The sequence below is a fragment of the Vicia villosa genome, linkage group LG2, assembly GCF_029867415.1.
Source record: "Vicia villosa cultivar HV-30 ecotype Madison, WI linkage group LG2, Vvil1.0, whole genome shotgun sequence".
NCBI lineage: Eukaryota > Viridiplantae > Streptophyta > Magnoliopsida > Fabales > Fabaceae > Vicia > Vicia villosa.
In genome coordinates, this window is record NC_081181.1 from 105,875,489 (window position 1) to 105,888,297 (window position 12,809).

Genomic DNA, 12,809 nt, shown 5'->3' on the forward strand with positions numbered 1-12,809 from the left:
TTTCTGAAGAAGTTTAAGTTGGATGACTGCAAAATCATGACAACTCTTATGTATCCAACTTACAATTTGAGTAAAGAGGAAAGCAGCACCAAAATTTGCCAGAAGTTGTACATATGTATGATAGTTTCCTTGCTTTTTCTAACAAATTCTAGACGTGATATTTTATTTAGTGTGTGCTTGCTGTTAAGAGGATCTTAAGATATCGAAAATAAAAAAATTATAAAAAAATATTTTTTATTTCAAAAATTAAAAAAAATCAAAATTAAATATTTTTGTCTTGAAAAAGACTTTTTTTTTTTTTGAAAAAAATAATCTGCAAATGATTTTTTTTTAATTTAAAAACAAATACTTTTTATTAAATTATAAAAATTTGGTTTTAAAATTGATTTATAATAGTTTATAATACAAACTATTTCTAAATTTGTTTTAAATTGAATTAAAACCATTTTGACACTTAGGGTGCGTTTGATTTGTTAATAAATATGGTACTGGACCGGACAACTTTCTTTGTACCTTGTTTGATGCATAAATTAATTATGGTACTGGACAAAATAAATGATAAGGGACAGGACAAAACTATGATTTCTTGTCCCTCACTAAACCATGGGACAACTTTTTATCCTAGGTACAAATTATTAAAAAAACATCAAAATATCATATATTTTTTTCACCCTCTTTCTCATTATTTAATATTTTAATTCATAAATATAATATTAATATTTTATAAATCAATAATGTTATAATAACATTGTATTATTTTTATTCCGTTCATCGACATATCAAACAAAGTAGAGAAAAGGAATTATTTGTCATTTTTCTTTTCTTCTCAATATTTAATATTTTGATTCATAAATATCAATATTTTATATAACAATAAAAAGTATTATAGTTAAAAATTAAATTATTTTATCTGCTTCATAAATATATTAAAACGACAAAGTAAAAACATTTATCTTTTTATCCTTTTTCCCTCCTTTTTATAATTTAATATTTTGATTCATAAATATTAATATTTTATATATCAAGAAATAATATTATAGTAAAAATCATATTATTTTCTCTGATGCATAAACATATTAAGAAATATTAAGAAAAATTGAGAAAAAAATTGTCTAGTACTATTCTGTCCAGTACTTCTCATTTTGCAAATCAAACGCACCCTTAGTTGCATTTTTATTAAAATAGTTATTGCAAAATAAATCAATATCTAAGATCTATACTAATCTATACTCCTAATCTATACTAACATCTAATTCAGATGAAACAAGAGAGTTTGTTTGATGCCACGTATATAATTTCATACACTAAGATGCATCAATTTCTAAGGGACAATAAGTTAAAACACTTGTGTTATTTTTGGACATTTTGTACTTGTAGTCATTTGTAATCGAGATCTAATGCCTTGACTATAAGGCATTAGAATCATCACACTGGATATGATTCCACCCACCATGGTTGAATTATAAACCAGGAAAACAATGATAGAAGAGACGGTTAGTATTATTTAACAGTGACTTGCAGGTCATGGACAATATAACACATCAAATTTATAATTAGAAAACAGTAGAACAGCTGTATAAAAAACGGTATGCAAGTATTGCTAATTTTTTATTTGTTGCAAAATTTAAAGGAACGTTATCAATGACATTGTTTAAAGCTGTTGCACTATATAGAACACTACTAACTACAGAAGAAATCTAATCCACCACAACTAGTTTCTGATACTCCGGGCCAGCGATGGCAGCTTCCATGGCTTCTACAGGGCTTATATCACCTTCATTATCCAAGAACAAAGTCAGCAGATTCTTAGAAAATCCACTCACCAGCGCCACTCCTTTCTGAGTGGCTGGCACTGGGGTTGCCCTCGAGTCTCTCAGATTCCAAAAAACTATTTGAGGCACGGCAGAACCATACCCTTTCTCTTTATACTTCCTAGTGATTGATTGGTAATCTGTCTCCCAAGAGTTTGCAGAAGCTTGATCAAACTCCATGTCACTGAATACAAATATCCTCTTAATCATCTGTTCCTCCTTGAGTTTCCCATTTACAGCCACATCCAATATTCGGTCAAACACCTTCTGGAAATCAGTGTTGATTCCAAAATCCATGTTACTCACAAATTCTGTTTTGGACATGAGATTATCCCCCTCAATCAAATGAAGCTGAGGCTCGGCACTGAAAGTAATAACCTTCCCTTTCCAAGGTTCCTCACTCAATTCAGAAACCAACAATCCCAATGCAACAGACACCTCCATAGGGATCCCTTCCATACTTCCAGACACATCACACACAGCAATACAATTCCTCATCTTTCCTTTTTTTAGGAGATCATCAACCATTCTCTTCCACTGCAACTCAGCCACTTCTCCACCATCTTCATCCCCCAAAGACCCTATAATATTATGGGGAAGCAAAGCACCGGCTGCAATAGTAGTCTTCCCGTCTTTCACATCTTCCAAGTACTTCTCAAACCTCTCCTTATCATGCTTCAAAAACTTCTCCTTATATAACTGCATGGCCACTGAAGCAACCCTATTGTAAGGAAGCAAATTCCATTGATTAGCCCCAATAAACACCTCAGGCAACTCCAAGACCTTCCTCAAGGGCACCAACACATCCTTCCTCAAGCGATCACGAACCCTATAAGCATAATGAGCCTCCTCCACACCCTCATACTCCTCCCTAGGGAAGATCTTCTTTGCAATGCTCTCACACAAAAGCGTTGACCTATCAAAGGAAGAGTCAACAGAAGGACACCATTTTGCAGCAAGACTGATTTTTGTGGACGACCCAGATTTCAAAAACTCGAGATCTTTCCTCAAGCAATCAGCAAAATGATCAGATATAGCATCGTGAAGCGATCGGAAATTGGAGTCGCTATTGTAACGTTCAACCAGCTTCTTCGCCAATGCAATCCTCTTCTCTTCCTTCAGAGTGTGAGCAGTTTCTTTCTCAGCCTTAGCTCTGGCCGCCACCTCTTCAGTCATCAAAGAGTCTTTCGCGGTACCTTTCCAGCCGTTGTTTTTGGTTGGTTTCTTCTTTGTTTTTCTGTGACAATAATAACATGCTGATGAACGCTTGTATTTGGATCCAAATTTCCTTTGAGTCCACTCTCCCTTTTGGATGTCTCGAATCTGCGAACCTTCTAGAAGACGGTAAAGGATTTCAGGGAGATCTTTGAAGTAACCAAAGTCAGCGAGGGAAGGAACATTGGAAGCTAGGGTTTTGGGGTGATGTTGGTGAAGCCAGAGAACGGAGTCATAAAAGCCTTCGCGATCGGACTTGCCGGTACCACGAACACCGCGGAGGTTACAGACAAGTTTGAGGGTGGTGAGTGGGTTATGGGACCAAGCTAGTTGGAGTATCTCTACGAGTGTCTCAGGGTGAGTGTCAGGAACAACATGGAAGAAAAAGTCGAGACAGGGGTTACCAGTTGAGAGAAACGTTGGTGACAGATTCTCGGTTAACCCCATTGGCGGTTGTTGGTTTGCTAACATTCGATGGATGAAACCGTCGTTAGTGGTTATGGGAGTAGTGGTGACGGTGGTTTCAGCGGTGGTGATGGATTGAGTTGCGGTGGTGGGGTTAGGGTTTGATTCGAGAGCGGAAATCTCAGGTGGGCCAACGAGAGTTACGGCGGCCATAATGGAAGTTTGAGGAAAAAAGGAAATTTGGATTGATAGGGTTTAATGATGAGGATGCGATGATCGAAATCGATTTGCTGTTATTTATTTATAAACCCGTTGCCTTGGGATCCACGTTTTTCTCTTACCACAGCGCATGCAAATCTTACTTATTAAGTACGTAAAATATTTTCTTTGTTTGGCATTAGAGCCCAAACTAGGTTTTTTAATAGTAATTCTGTTTTCAGTTTTTCTCTCTAAAGCCTACTACTTTCAAGAAGAAATTCTCTAACTATCATACTTTTTGTCCACTAAAAAATAATGAAACTTTAATTATTTATTTTAGTGAAAATAATGTGAAAAGAAATAAAAGTAAATGGAAAATAAAGTGATTTTTTTATTATTTGATAAAAGCAAATTAAAAGTGAAATGAAAAAAAAAAGAAGATAAATGTTTAATAAATTATATAATTATTCTTTTATTAAAATTATATAATTTGTTCAGGACTGGGCCGATGCTTGGCCCATTCGGACTATGGCCCAAACCCAATCAGGTTATGGATTGAGCCAATGCCCGACTCTGTTGGATTAAACGCATGGCCTCCTCGTCAGCCGAGCATAAACATGTGGCCTTCAGACATTGGACTCCACTGGCTCTGGGTCGAGCAGGATATGACCTGGGCAAGGGCACATGCCCGACCCTGGGGAGGCGTTCCCCGCGAGCACCTCTATCCGCTCATTCCACCGAGAATCCTCATCCTCGTAGAGTTCCTTCATTCACAACCTTCCAGATTAAGCGGAGTCTGCGCTCTCCCTTAAGATTCGGAATGGTTGACCCAGGATAAAGATCATGTGCTGGTCTCCACTATCCATGTAGAATCCAAATAAATATATTATGTACATTATTATTATTATAAATATGAATAAAAAATTAAAATTTATTTTTCTGGCACCAATTTTTTTGTTTTTGTTTTTTCACGCCAAATTGATTAAAGAAAATTCTAGAGGAGATTAAAAAAACGAGTAGACATTATGAGCGAAATTTCACTGAATTAAGGGGTGTTAAAAATCTCCCTTAAGTCATTTCATATTTATCCCATAAAATAAGGAATGTCATTCTTTATTTTAATTTAAAGGGGTTTTCTAAAACCTCCTCAAAATACCCACAATAATCCGGCGCGCTTTTTGTAGTGAATCTCGCCTCAAGCACTCCCCACTCGTCTAGTTTAGGGAAACATGAGAAATGACATATCTTGGTTAGAGAAAATACTTATTCGAGAGACTAAACCATGTCTTCGAAATAGGAATTCAACGATCTGGTACTATGACTAGGTGGGAAATTGTCATTCTCGAGAAACCCTAATTACATGTCCCTTTGTAAATACCTCATCCTTAGACTGAGAGTGGATCACAATTCATTACAGAGGAAATACTCTAAAACATTTAGAGCTTCTCACTTCACATGAGTTTACTCTCTCCTCATCGTAAACACCATAAAAATAGGGGATTTTCACTGTTGTGTGATATCCCTAAAACTATAGAAAATCTTTAAAATCTTTGGTCACTCGTACTTACATAGGTGTACTATGCATCTATACTTTTTAACAAGTACATATAGTTTCAATTTTTAAAATAATAATAATAATAATAATAATAGCAAGAGTGAAGATCCATTTTAGTCCCTCACAAAATTTGGATAGTCCAAATTAATTCCTGAGGAAAAAAAAAAGTCCCTATTTAATTAATTATTTAATTAAATTAAATCAAGGATTTATTCGTTGGAATTAGTCGAAGTCGGGAATTATCGGTATTATTCTAAAGGCGTAATTGGATTAATATGTCGATTTGAGCAGTTAAGTTGTGGTCGGATTAGTCGGAGAAATACAATTGTGAGATGATATTATTTGCGTTATGGATCAATTGTAGTCGTAGAATATTATTGGGAATAATATTCTCTATGTTATGTGATTATTTATTTATGTGTGGTATTTGGCTTAATTGAGTAATTAGAGGAATATTATGAATTGGGCCTAAGTGAAAGAAATATAACACAATGAGATTGGATTGTGGATTAAGCCCAATTAAGAAAAGAAATATAGTAAGAGAGTTAGGGTTTTAGAGACATAACTCTCATTTGGAGAAAGAAGAGAAAGAAGAGAAAGAAGAGAAAGAAGGGAAGAAAGAGGAAAGCTATGGCATGAAGAGGAATGACTCTATTGAAGAAGGAGGAAATTTTGCTAAGGTAAGGGTGGGGTTATTACTCTCTAAGGGTTTGCATGATGATGAGTATGGTAGAGATTAGGTTTCATAATTGAGATCCATGAATGTGTGATTTGAATTTGTTAGGGTTTATGATAGAATCCTCGAAATTGTGCCATTAATCATGTTGTAGATGTTTGTATGTGAACCCATGGTTAGAAACATGTTTATAAACCTTTTATGTGTGTTAAATTGTGGTTTGGATGAGTTTTGGTTGATAAAAATCGAATTTGGGTTGGTGTTGGAAGTGCTGAAAACGCACAGAATTTTTGCTGTCTGGTGTCTTCCGCCGGGCGAAGGATTTCTTCCGCCGAGTGAGAAAGCTATGGGAGAGCAGCGGGCGATTGAGGGTTTTTGTGGGCACGTTACTTCCTTGGAGCGCCGGGTAAAGGATTTCTTCCGCCGGGCGAAAATGTCCTGTTTTGTGAAAATTCAAATGATCATAACTTTTGATCCGTGACTCCGTTTTATGCGTCGTTCGAAGTGTTAGGAAGCTAATTTAATTATCTATATGATAGGATAAAGTATGTTAGTATTTGATGAATTAATTATGATGTTGTTGTGTGAATAACTTATGATTATTCTTATGTGTTTACGAATTGGTGAATAACGGTGCGATACATGTTATGTGATGAATTGTGGATAACATGTAATTATGTATATGTGTGTTATAACTTGATAATTTGTGATTAACATTGTGATGGCATGTTATGTGGTGTAATATTCATGATATGTGTGAATGAATATGTGCTACTTGAATGTTCTTGTGGAGAATGATTACTTGATGACGTAATTATGATGTGGTTGTTTTAATAATATGTATGTAAATGAATATGTGATTTGGCTTGATGAAATGTGAATAACATGTGTTGATGTGATACGTTGTAATTTATTCATATTTTATACCGCAATGAATTGATGAGGATGTGCACAAATGTATTGGCACTTATTTACTACATGTATAATGAGATGTTGAATTGGTGAATACTATGAGTATGATTTATATGTGAGTGATAACATGTTACTTGAATCGTATTTATGTAATATGTGAATTGGTGTTGATTGATAATAATATTGTTGTCATGATATGTGATATGATATTCATGAATGTGAATGATTATATGCTAATTGTTGTAATATGTTGAATTGTTGTTGTTGCCGTAACATGATGAATTTGTCGTTGTTGTTGTAGACCCTATGGTCAATGTTGATAATTTGTATTGTGATGTATTGTGAAGTGAAATAATGTTGTATAATTATATGACTTAAAGACGTGATTAAGACGTGATGAATTACTATGATAGTAATGATATGGTTATTACCATAGAACCTTGACATTGAGTTGGTTTGTTTGAGACGATACATGACGTGTTGTTTAAGTTTTTTGTGTTGCTTATGTCGTTCAAGTTGATTATGTCGTTTAAGTTGATTAAGTGGTTTAAGTTGTGTTTATGGATGTGCATCATTGAGTCGCATCTATTGCATTGATTAAGTTGGCCCAAGTGGCAAATGTTTAAGTTGGCCTAAGTGGCAAATGTTTAAGTTGGCCCAATGGCAAATGTTTAAGTTGGGAGTTTTACTCCAAATGGTACCACATGCATGTGCATAAGTTCGAGTTGCATTTGAATTGTTTTTGGATTGTTGAGATGATGAGATGTTTGTTGTGACATGACGATATTATAATTGTGAAATTTAATATGTTGTCTTAATTGATTAATGACATTGTTTCTGTTTTTGAAAGTTGTATTATATTAATAAGTTGTTTTGTGATGAAAATTGTTGTGAGATGTTATGTAATGAGAAGTGGTGAAATTATGTATGATCTATATCTCCTATATTATTTATCATGCATTCCTTTATATTGTAAGTTATCTCACCCCTTTGCTGATATTCCCCTACCATGGAAAATGGGCAGGTACTCATGATTAGTCGTGGATGTTCGAGGTTATTGATGTGAAGTCTTTAATTCGCTTTATGGCAAGTCGAGTTGGTGTCCATTGCTCTGATACGTAGCACTCGGGGGGATTAGTTGTTATTGTTTAATTGTTGTATTCTATGTTGACATTTATTTTAAGTTGAATTGAAAGATGTTTATAAGTTGAAATTGGAAGTTGTTGAATAAAGTTTTGTTTCCGAATGCTATGTATCTTTGTTAAATGCAATATAAGTATGTTTGTCGGTTTAAGTTGAAATGTGGCATCCCATTATTCGTTGAAGATTTTTAAATGCACTCCGATTTTCGCTTATAATTGCGAGGTAGAATTGGGGTGTTACAACTCCAACTTACATAGGTGTACTATGCATCTATACTTTTTAACAAGTACATAGTTTCAATTTTTAAAATAATAATAATAGCAAGAGTGAAGATCCATTTTAGTCCCTCACAAAATTTGGACAGTCCAAATTAATTCCTGAGAAAAAAAGTCTCTATTTAATGCTTTGCAAAATTTAACCGAGCCATGTTAGTCTATCTGTTAATATTTTTCTCAAACCGTGTTTTTGTGTACTTTTGAACTGTGAGTGGACTGTCTATGTGTATTATTTTTACGTAGGTGGACTTATTATTTTTATTTCCAATTATTTTTAAATCTATATAATCTTCATTTTTCTTTTTTATTTAGTTATCAAATAAAGCTTAAAAAAATAAAAAAAATTTGAACCATTTTTTTCTTTCATAAAATAGAAAGACACAACTAGGGTTTATGTTCAGTCTCTCTTCAATCTCACCCTTTCATAATTTCTCAGTTCGATGGTGATGGCAAATAATTTAATCGGAGAAGACGACATACTACATATTAGAAACATAAACAAAAGTAAATTTCTTTTTATTATAATCTAAACAATAAGTTTACATAAGGAACATACATACAATAGACTTGTAAGCGATATTAAACTAGTTATATCATGATATGAATCTAGTATAGGAAATTTTCTGTGTTGGTGTGTTTCCTGTTTAACGTCATAGCTATGAACTCCTTCATTGTGACGGTAGACCTGGACCACTAAAATATGGAAAGAAAACATCCATTTAAGATAATAAGCTTGGTTATTTCATCACGACGAAGTCACAAACTAAGTTCTTAAAAATTTTAAAAATTTCTTGTTGGAAATAATTTTCTTGTAATGTACAAGACAAAAACACCATAGATCAACATATGATTATGTTTTCATAAAATTGGTCATTTTGTAAGTTGTAACTTTAAAATGTATGATTGGAGAATAATCATGTATTCAGTGGGACTGTGATATGTATATACTTGTTTGAATTTAAGTGCAAACACCTATTGGGATGCTGCCTATAAATTGAAGATGATTGGGAAGATATATATGGTGGTAAAAATAGCTTTTTAAAATAGATTTATTTATGCCATTTGATAAAACAGAACACATAGATAAGAGACAATGAAGGTAAGTGAGTAACAGTGGTATGGTTATGGTAATAGTGGAAGTTGATAATGGTTTTCTAATGGTAGTTTGTGTGGACCCGTATGGAGAAGGGAGAAGATGAGTTATTGTGTCAAATTTCATTTTCTTTTACTAACTTTTCAATTATATTTTTTAAAAGTAAAAGGCAAAGCCAAATGACATAATATGAATCATACGACTTATATAAATAATTAGTTTTGTACTGTACATGTTAGTTGGAAAAAATAAATCCATAAACTTTGATCAATAAATAATTTATTCAATCACAAGTTCTAATAGTTTAAAACAATAGTCTTTAATTTTGACGACATAGCAATATTTTTTGTTGAAATGATTCTTTCTTTCAATTTTTTTCCTTTGGTTAGGTGTCTTATTTTCTATGACACACGCCTCTTTATGTTGTTTGACCAAGTTTTTATATTGTATATTTTCTTTTAAGGAGTTTAGTGTCAAATCTTATCTTTTTCATTGATTTAATCCTTATGTTGTGTTAACAATTATGTTGTTCAACTGTGTTGATGTGCATAAGCGTTTGTAAGTGATTCTAAAAGTGACTCGGATAGCGAAGACTTTAGTCTGACAGTGAAAATGATGAAAACGGTGATGCCAATAGGAACCGAGGAAATATTGTTAGAAAGTTGATTGAGTAAAATGAGGAAGATAGTGACAAAGCTTTATTTGAATTTGTTAGGTATGCATCCTATTTTTAGCATATGAGGACTCCAAAATCCATAGACGATGAGGGAAGTTCAAAGTTTAAATTTTCCGTTTTTAACTCTAATGCTATTTTTGGTGAATTTAGGATAGAACAAGGGGTGTAATTTATAAATTTTGGAGATTTTAATAATGTTGTGAAAAATGTGAATATTGCTCTTAGAATGGAAATTAAGTGGAAAAAGAATGACAAGGTAAGGGCTATGGCAGTCTGTCGTGTTGAGGAATATCCATGGATTACCTTTTGTTCTTAGAATAACAGTAGTTTCACTAGTTGTAAGGCCTCCTCTTGTTAGTCCACCACCACATCTCTCTGTTCAACCATCACCTCTTCTAGTTAGGCTGCCACCACCACCTTTCATTGCACGCCCTTCAATAGTTGAAACTTCATATTTCGACCACCAACACCATTTCACCCTCCACGTATATCTCAATCTCCACAAATTGGACCTATTAGTCTAAGATTCATGTCTACTCATTGATTTACACAATGACGGTCAACATGACATTTACTTCTACTTTATTTAGTTTGTCTTTTAGATTTGGTGGCATCATCATATGTTTTGCTTTTAAGTTGTAATTGTTGGTACGACGTTTTTTGCAATTTTAGGGCACTTTGTTTGTTTTATTTTGGTGATATTAGACGTTTTAGATTTTGAAGTTCTATTTTTTGGTACGATATTTTGGAATTTGATGGTACTATTATATTTTTAATTTGATGGTACATCTAACGTATGTGATGATAATGTAGAATTTTTGCTACTTGATTTCAATGTGATGGTTCTATAATGTATGATAGATTATCTGAGACTAACATGGTCCAATTAAATTTTGTAAGGAGTTTAAAAAGGTTTTTTTTGTAAGAGATCAAAATATATAAATTATTGTTAATAATTAAAAAAATTATAAAAAATATATCGATATAAGTGTTATTTGTAAGTTAAAACAAGAAAAATACATTAGTTTAGTGATAAAGGAGGTTGTCCATTGACTAAGGGGTCATAAGTTCAACTCTTGTTTGATGTAAATTTTGTTTTATTAACTTTCTTTATTAATTAAATAAAATCAAAATAAATAAATAAATGATTAAAAATAAAAATAATAAGTTCACGTAAGTAAAAACAATACATAGACTTTCAGTCACGGTTTGTAAGGGATAAAAATGAATCTTCACTCTAATAATAACTAGTATATAAACCGCGCATTGAGCGGTTTACCCATAATATGTTATTATTATTATTATATATAATATTTTAAACTTCAAAAATTTATATTATTGATTTGTTTGTGGAATTTTTTTAAATGATTTTATTTAAGTAATTATTATACGTAGTTTTATAAGCATATATTTGAGAAGAACCGCGCATTGAGCGGTTTACCCATAATATGTTATTATTATTATATATAATATTTTAAACTTCAAAAATTTATATTATTGATTTGTTTGTGGAATTTTTTTAAATGATTTTATTTAAGTAATTATTATATGTAGTTTTATAAGCATATATTAGAGAAGAAGTTAAATTTTAAGAATAACTAGATCTATGGTCAGTGTGTTGCATGAGTTTGATTAAACATATTTTAAATATTATATATGGTTAGTGTGATGTGATTTTTAATTTCTAAAACATTTTTTAATTGAAAAATAAAATTTATTTTCAATAAATATTTCCCAAAAAAAATTTAAATGCCAAAATAATAAATTTGATATGTATTAGATTGAGCTTTTAAGAGACTATGTTAACAACATAAAAATGCAAATATTTAAAATTTGGTAGAATTATATTGCCTTATTAGAATTTTAAATTAAAAAATCGTGTAATAAGTCTTTGTACATATAGAGTTTTTTTTTTTTTTTTGAAAATCTTGGTATAAGTCTTTGTACACAGTTAATTTATATTTTAAATAAACATATAATGATGAGAATGAGAAAGAGAAAAATATTAGAGATAAAAGCATAAAGAAGCTGCTATAGTATTGCACGGAAAACACAACTGATGATCCAAATCCGTATCTGTATTTAATGTAATCAAAAAGTGTTATACTAACTAGTGTCTTACCCGTGCGTTCGCACGGGTACCCGTTGTTTTCGCGCATTGTGATTGAGAAAAATAAAAGATATTAGTAAAAGATTAAGTTTTGGGTAAAATTGAAAAAGTTATAAAAATAGTAATATTTTATTTAACAAATTATAATGAAGGAAAAGTTTTAAAATCGCAAATTCACGAATTATAATGAAGAAATATTCAATCAAATTATATAATTCAATTAGTGATAACTATTAGCCCAATCTCAAACTATCAGCTAAGGAGAATCGATTATTTTTTGCTAGCTAAGGAGAAAATTAATTATTTTGGCTTAATTATAACTACAAACTATCAGCTCAATCTCAAACTATCAGCTCTGTCTTGTAGGCCAATGAGAAATTAAACCACTACAAACTCCATTTATAATAATGATTCATTCAAAATGCATAATTAATAGAAAAATACTTTGACCAGTTACTTCATGTTCCCGTTAATATTCATTATTTTGATAAGTAACTTCGTATTCCCGTTAACATTTCAAATTTCTTCCCGTTAATTTTCAAAATTTTGATCAGTAACTTCATGTTCTTGTTAATATTCATTATTTTGATCAGTAACTCCTTGTTCCCGTTAATATTCATTATTTTGATCAATAAGTTCGTGTTCCCGTTAATATTCCAAATTCCTTTCCGTTAATATTCAAAAAAATTATCAGTAACTTAATGTTCCTGTTAATATTCAATATTTTGTCAATAACTCCG

At 31.9% G+C, this 12,809-nt stretch overlaps 1 protein-coding gene across 1 annotated transcript; it reads right to left on the reverse strand.

Moving 5' to 3' along the window:
• Window positions 1–1,688: 1,688 nt before the first annotated feature.
• On the reverse strand, window positions 1,689–3,473 carry LOC131646565 (uncharacterized). Its single transcript, XM_058916573.1, has one exon. It carries the CDS (start codon window positions 3,471–3,473, stop codon window positions 1,698–1,700), a length of 1,776 nt encoding a protein of 591 aa, XP_058772556.1. The 3' UTR covers window positions 1,689–1,697.
• Window positions 3,474–12,809: the final 9,336 nt, after the last annotated feature.

What these genes read in the sequence shown, in the direction of transcription:
- LOC131646565 (XM_058916573.1), bottom strand. Translation starts at nt 3,473, where the DNA reads ATGGGGTTAACCGAGAATCTGTCACCAACGTTTCTCTCAACTGGTAAC.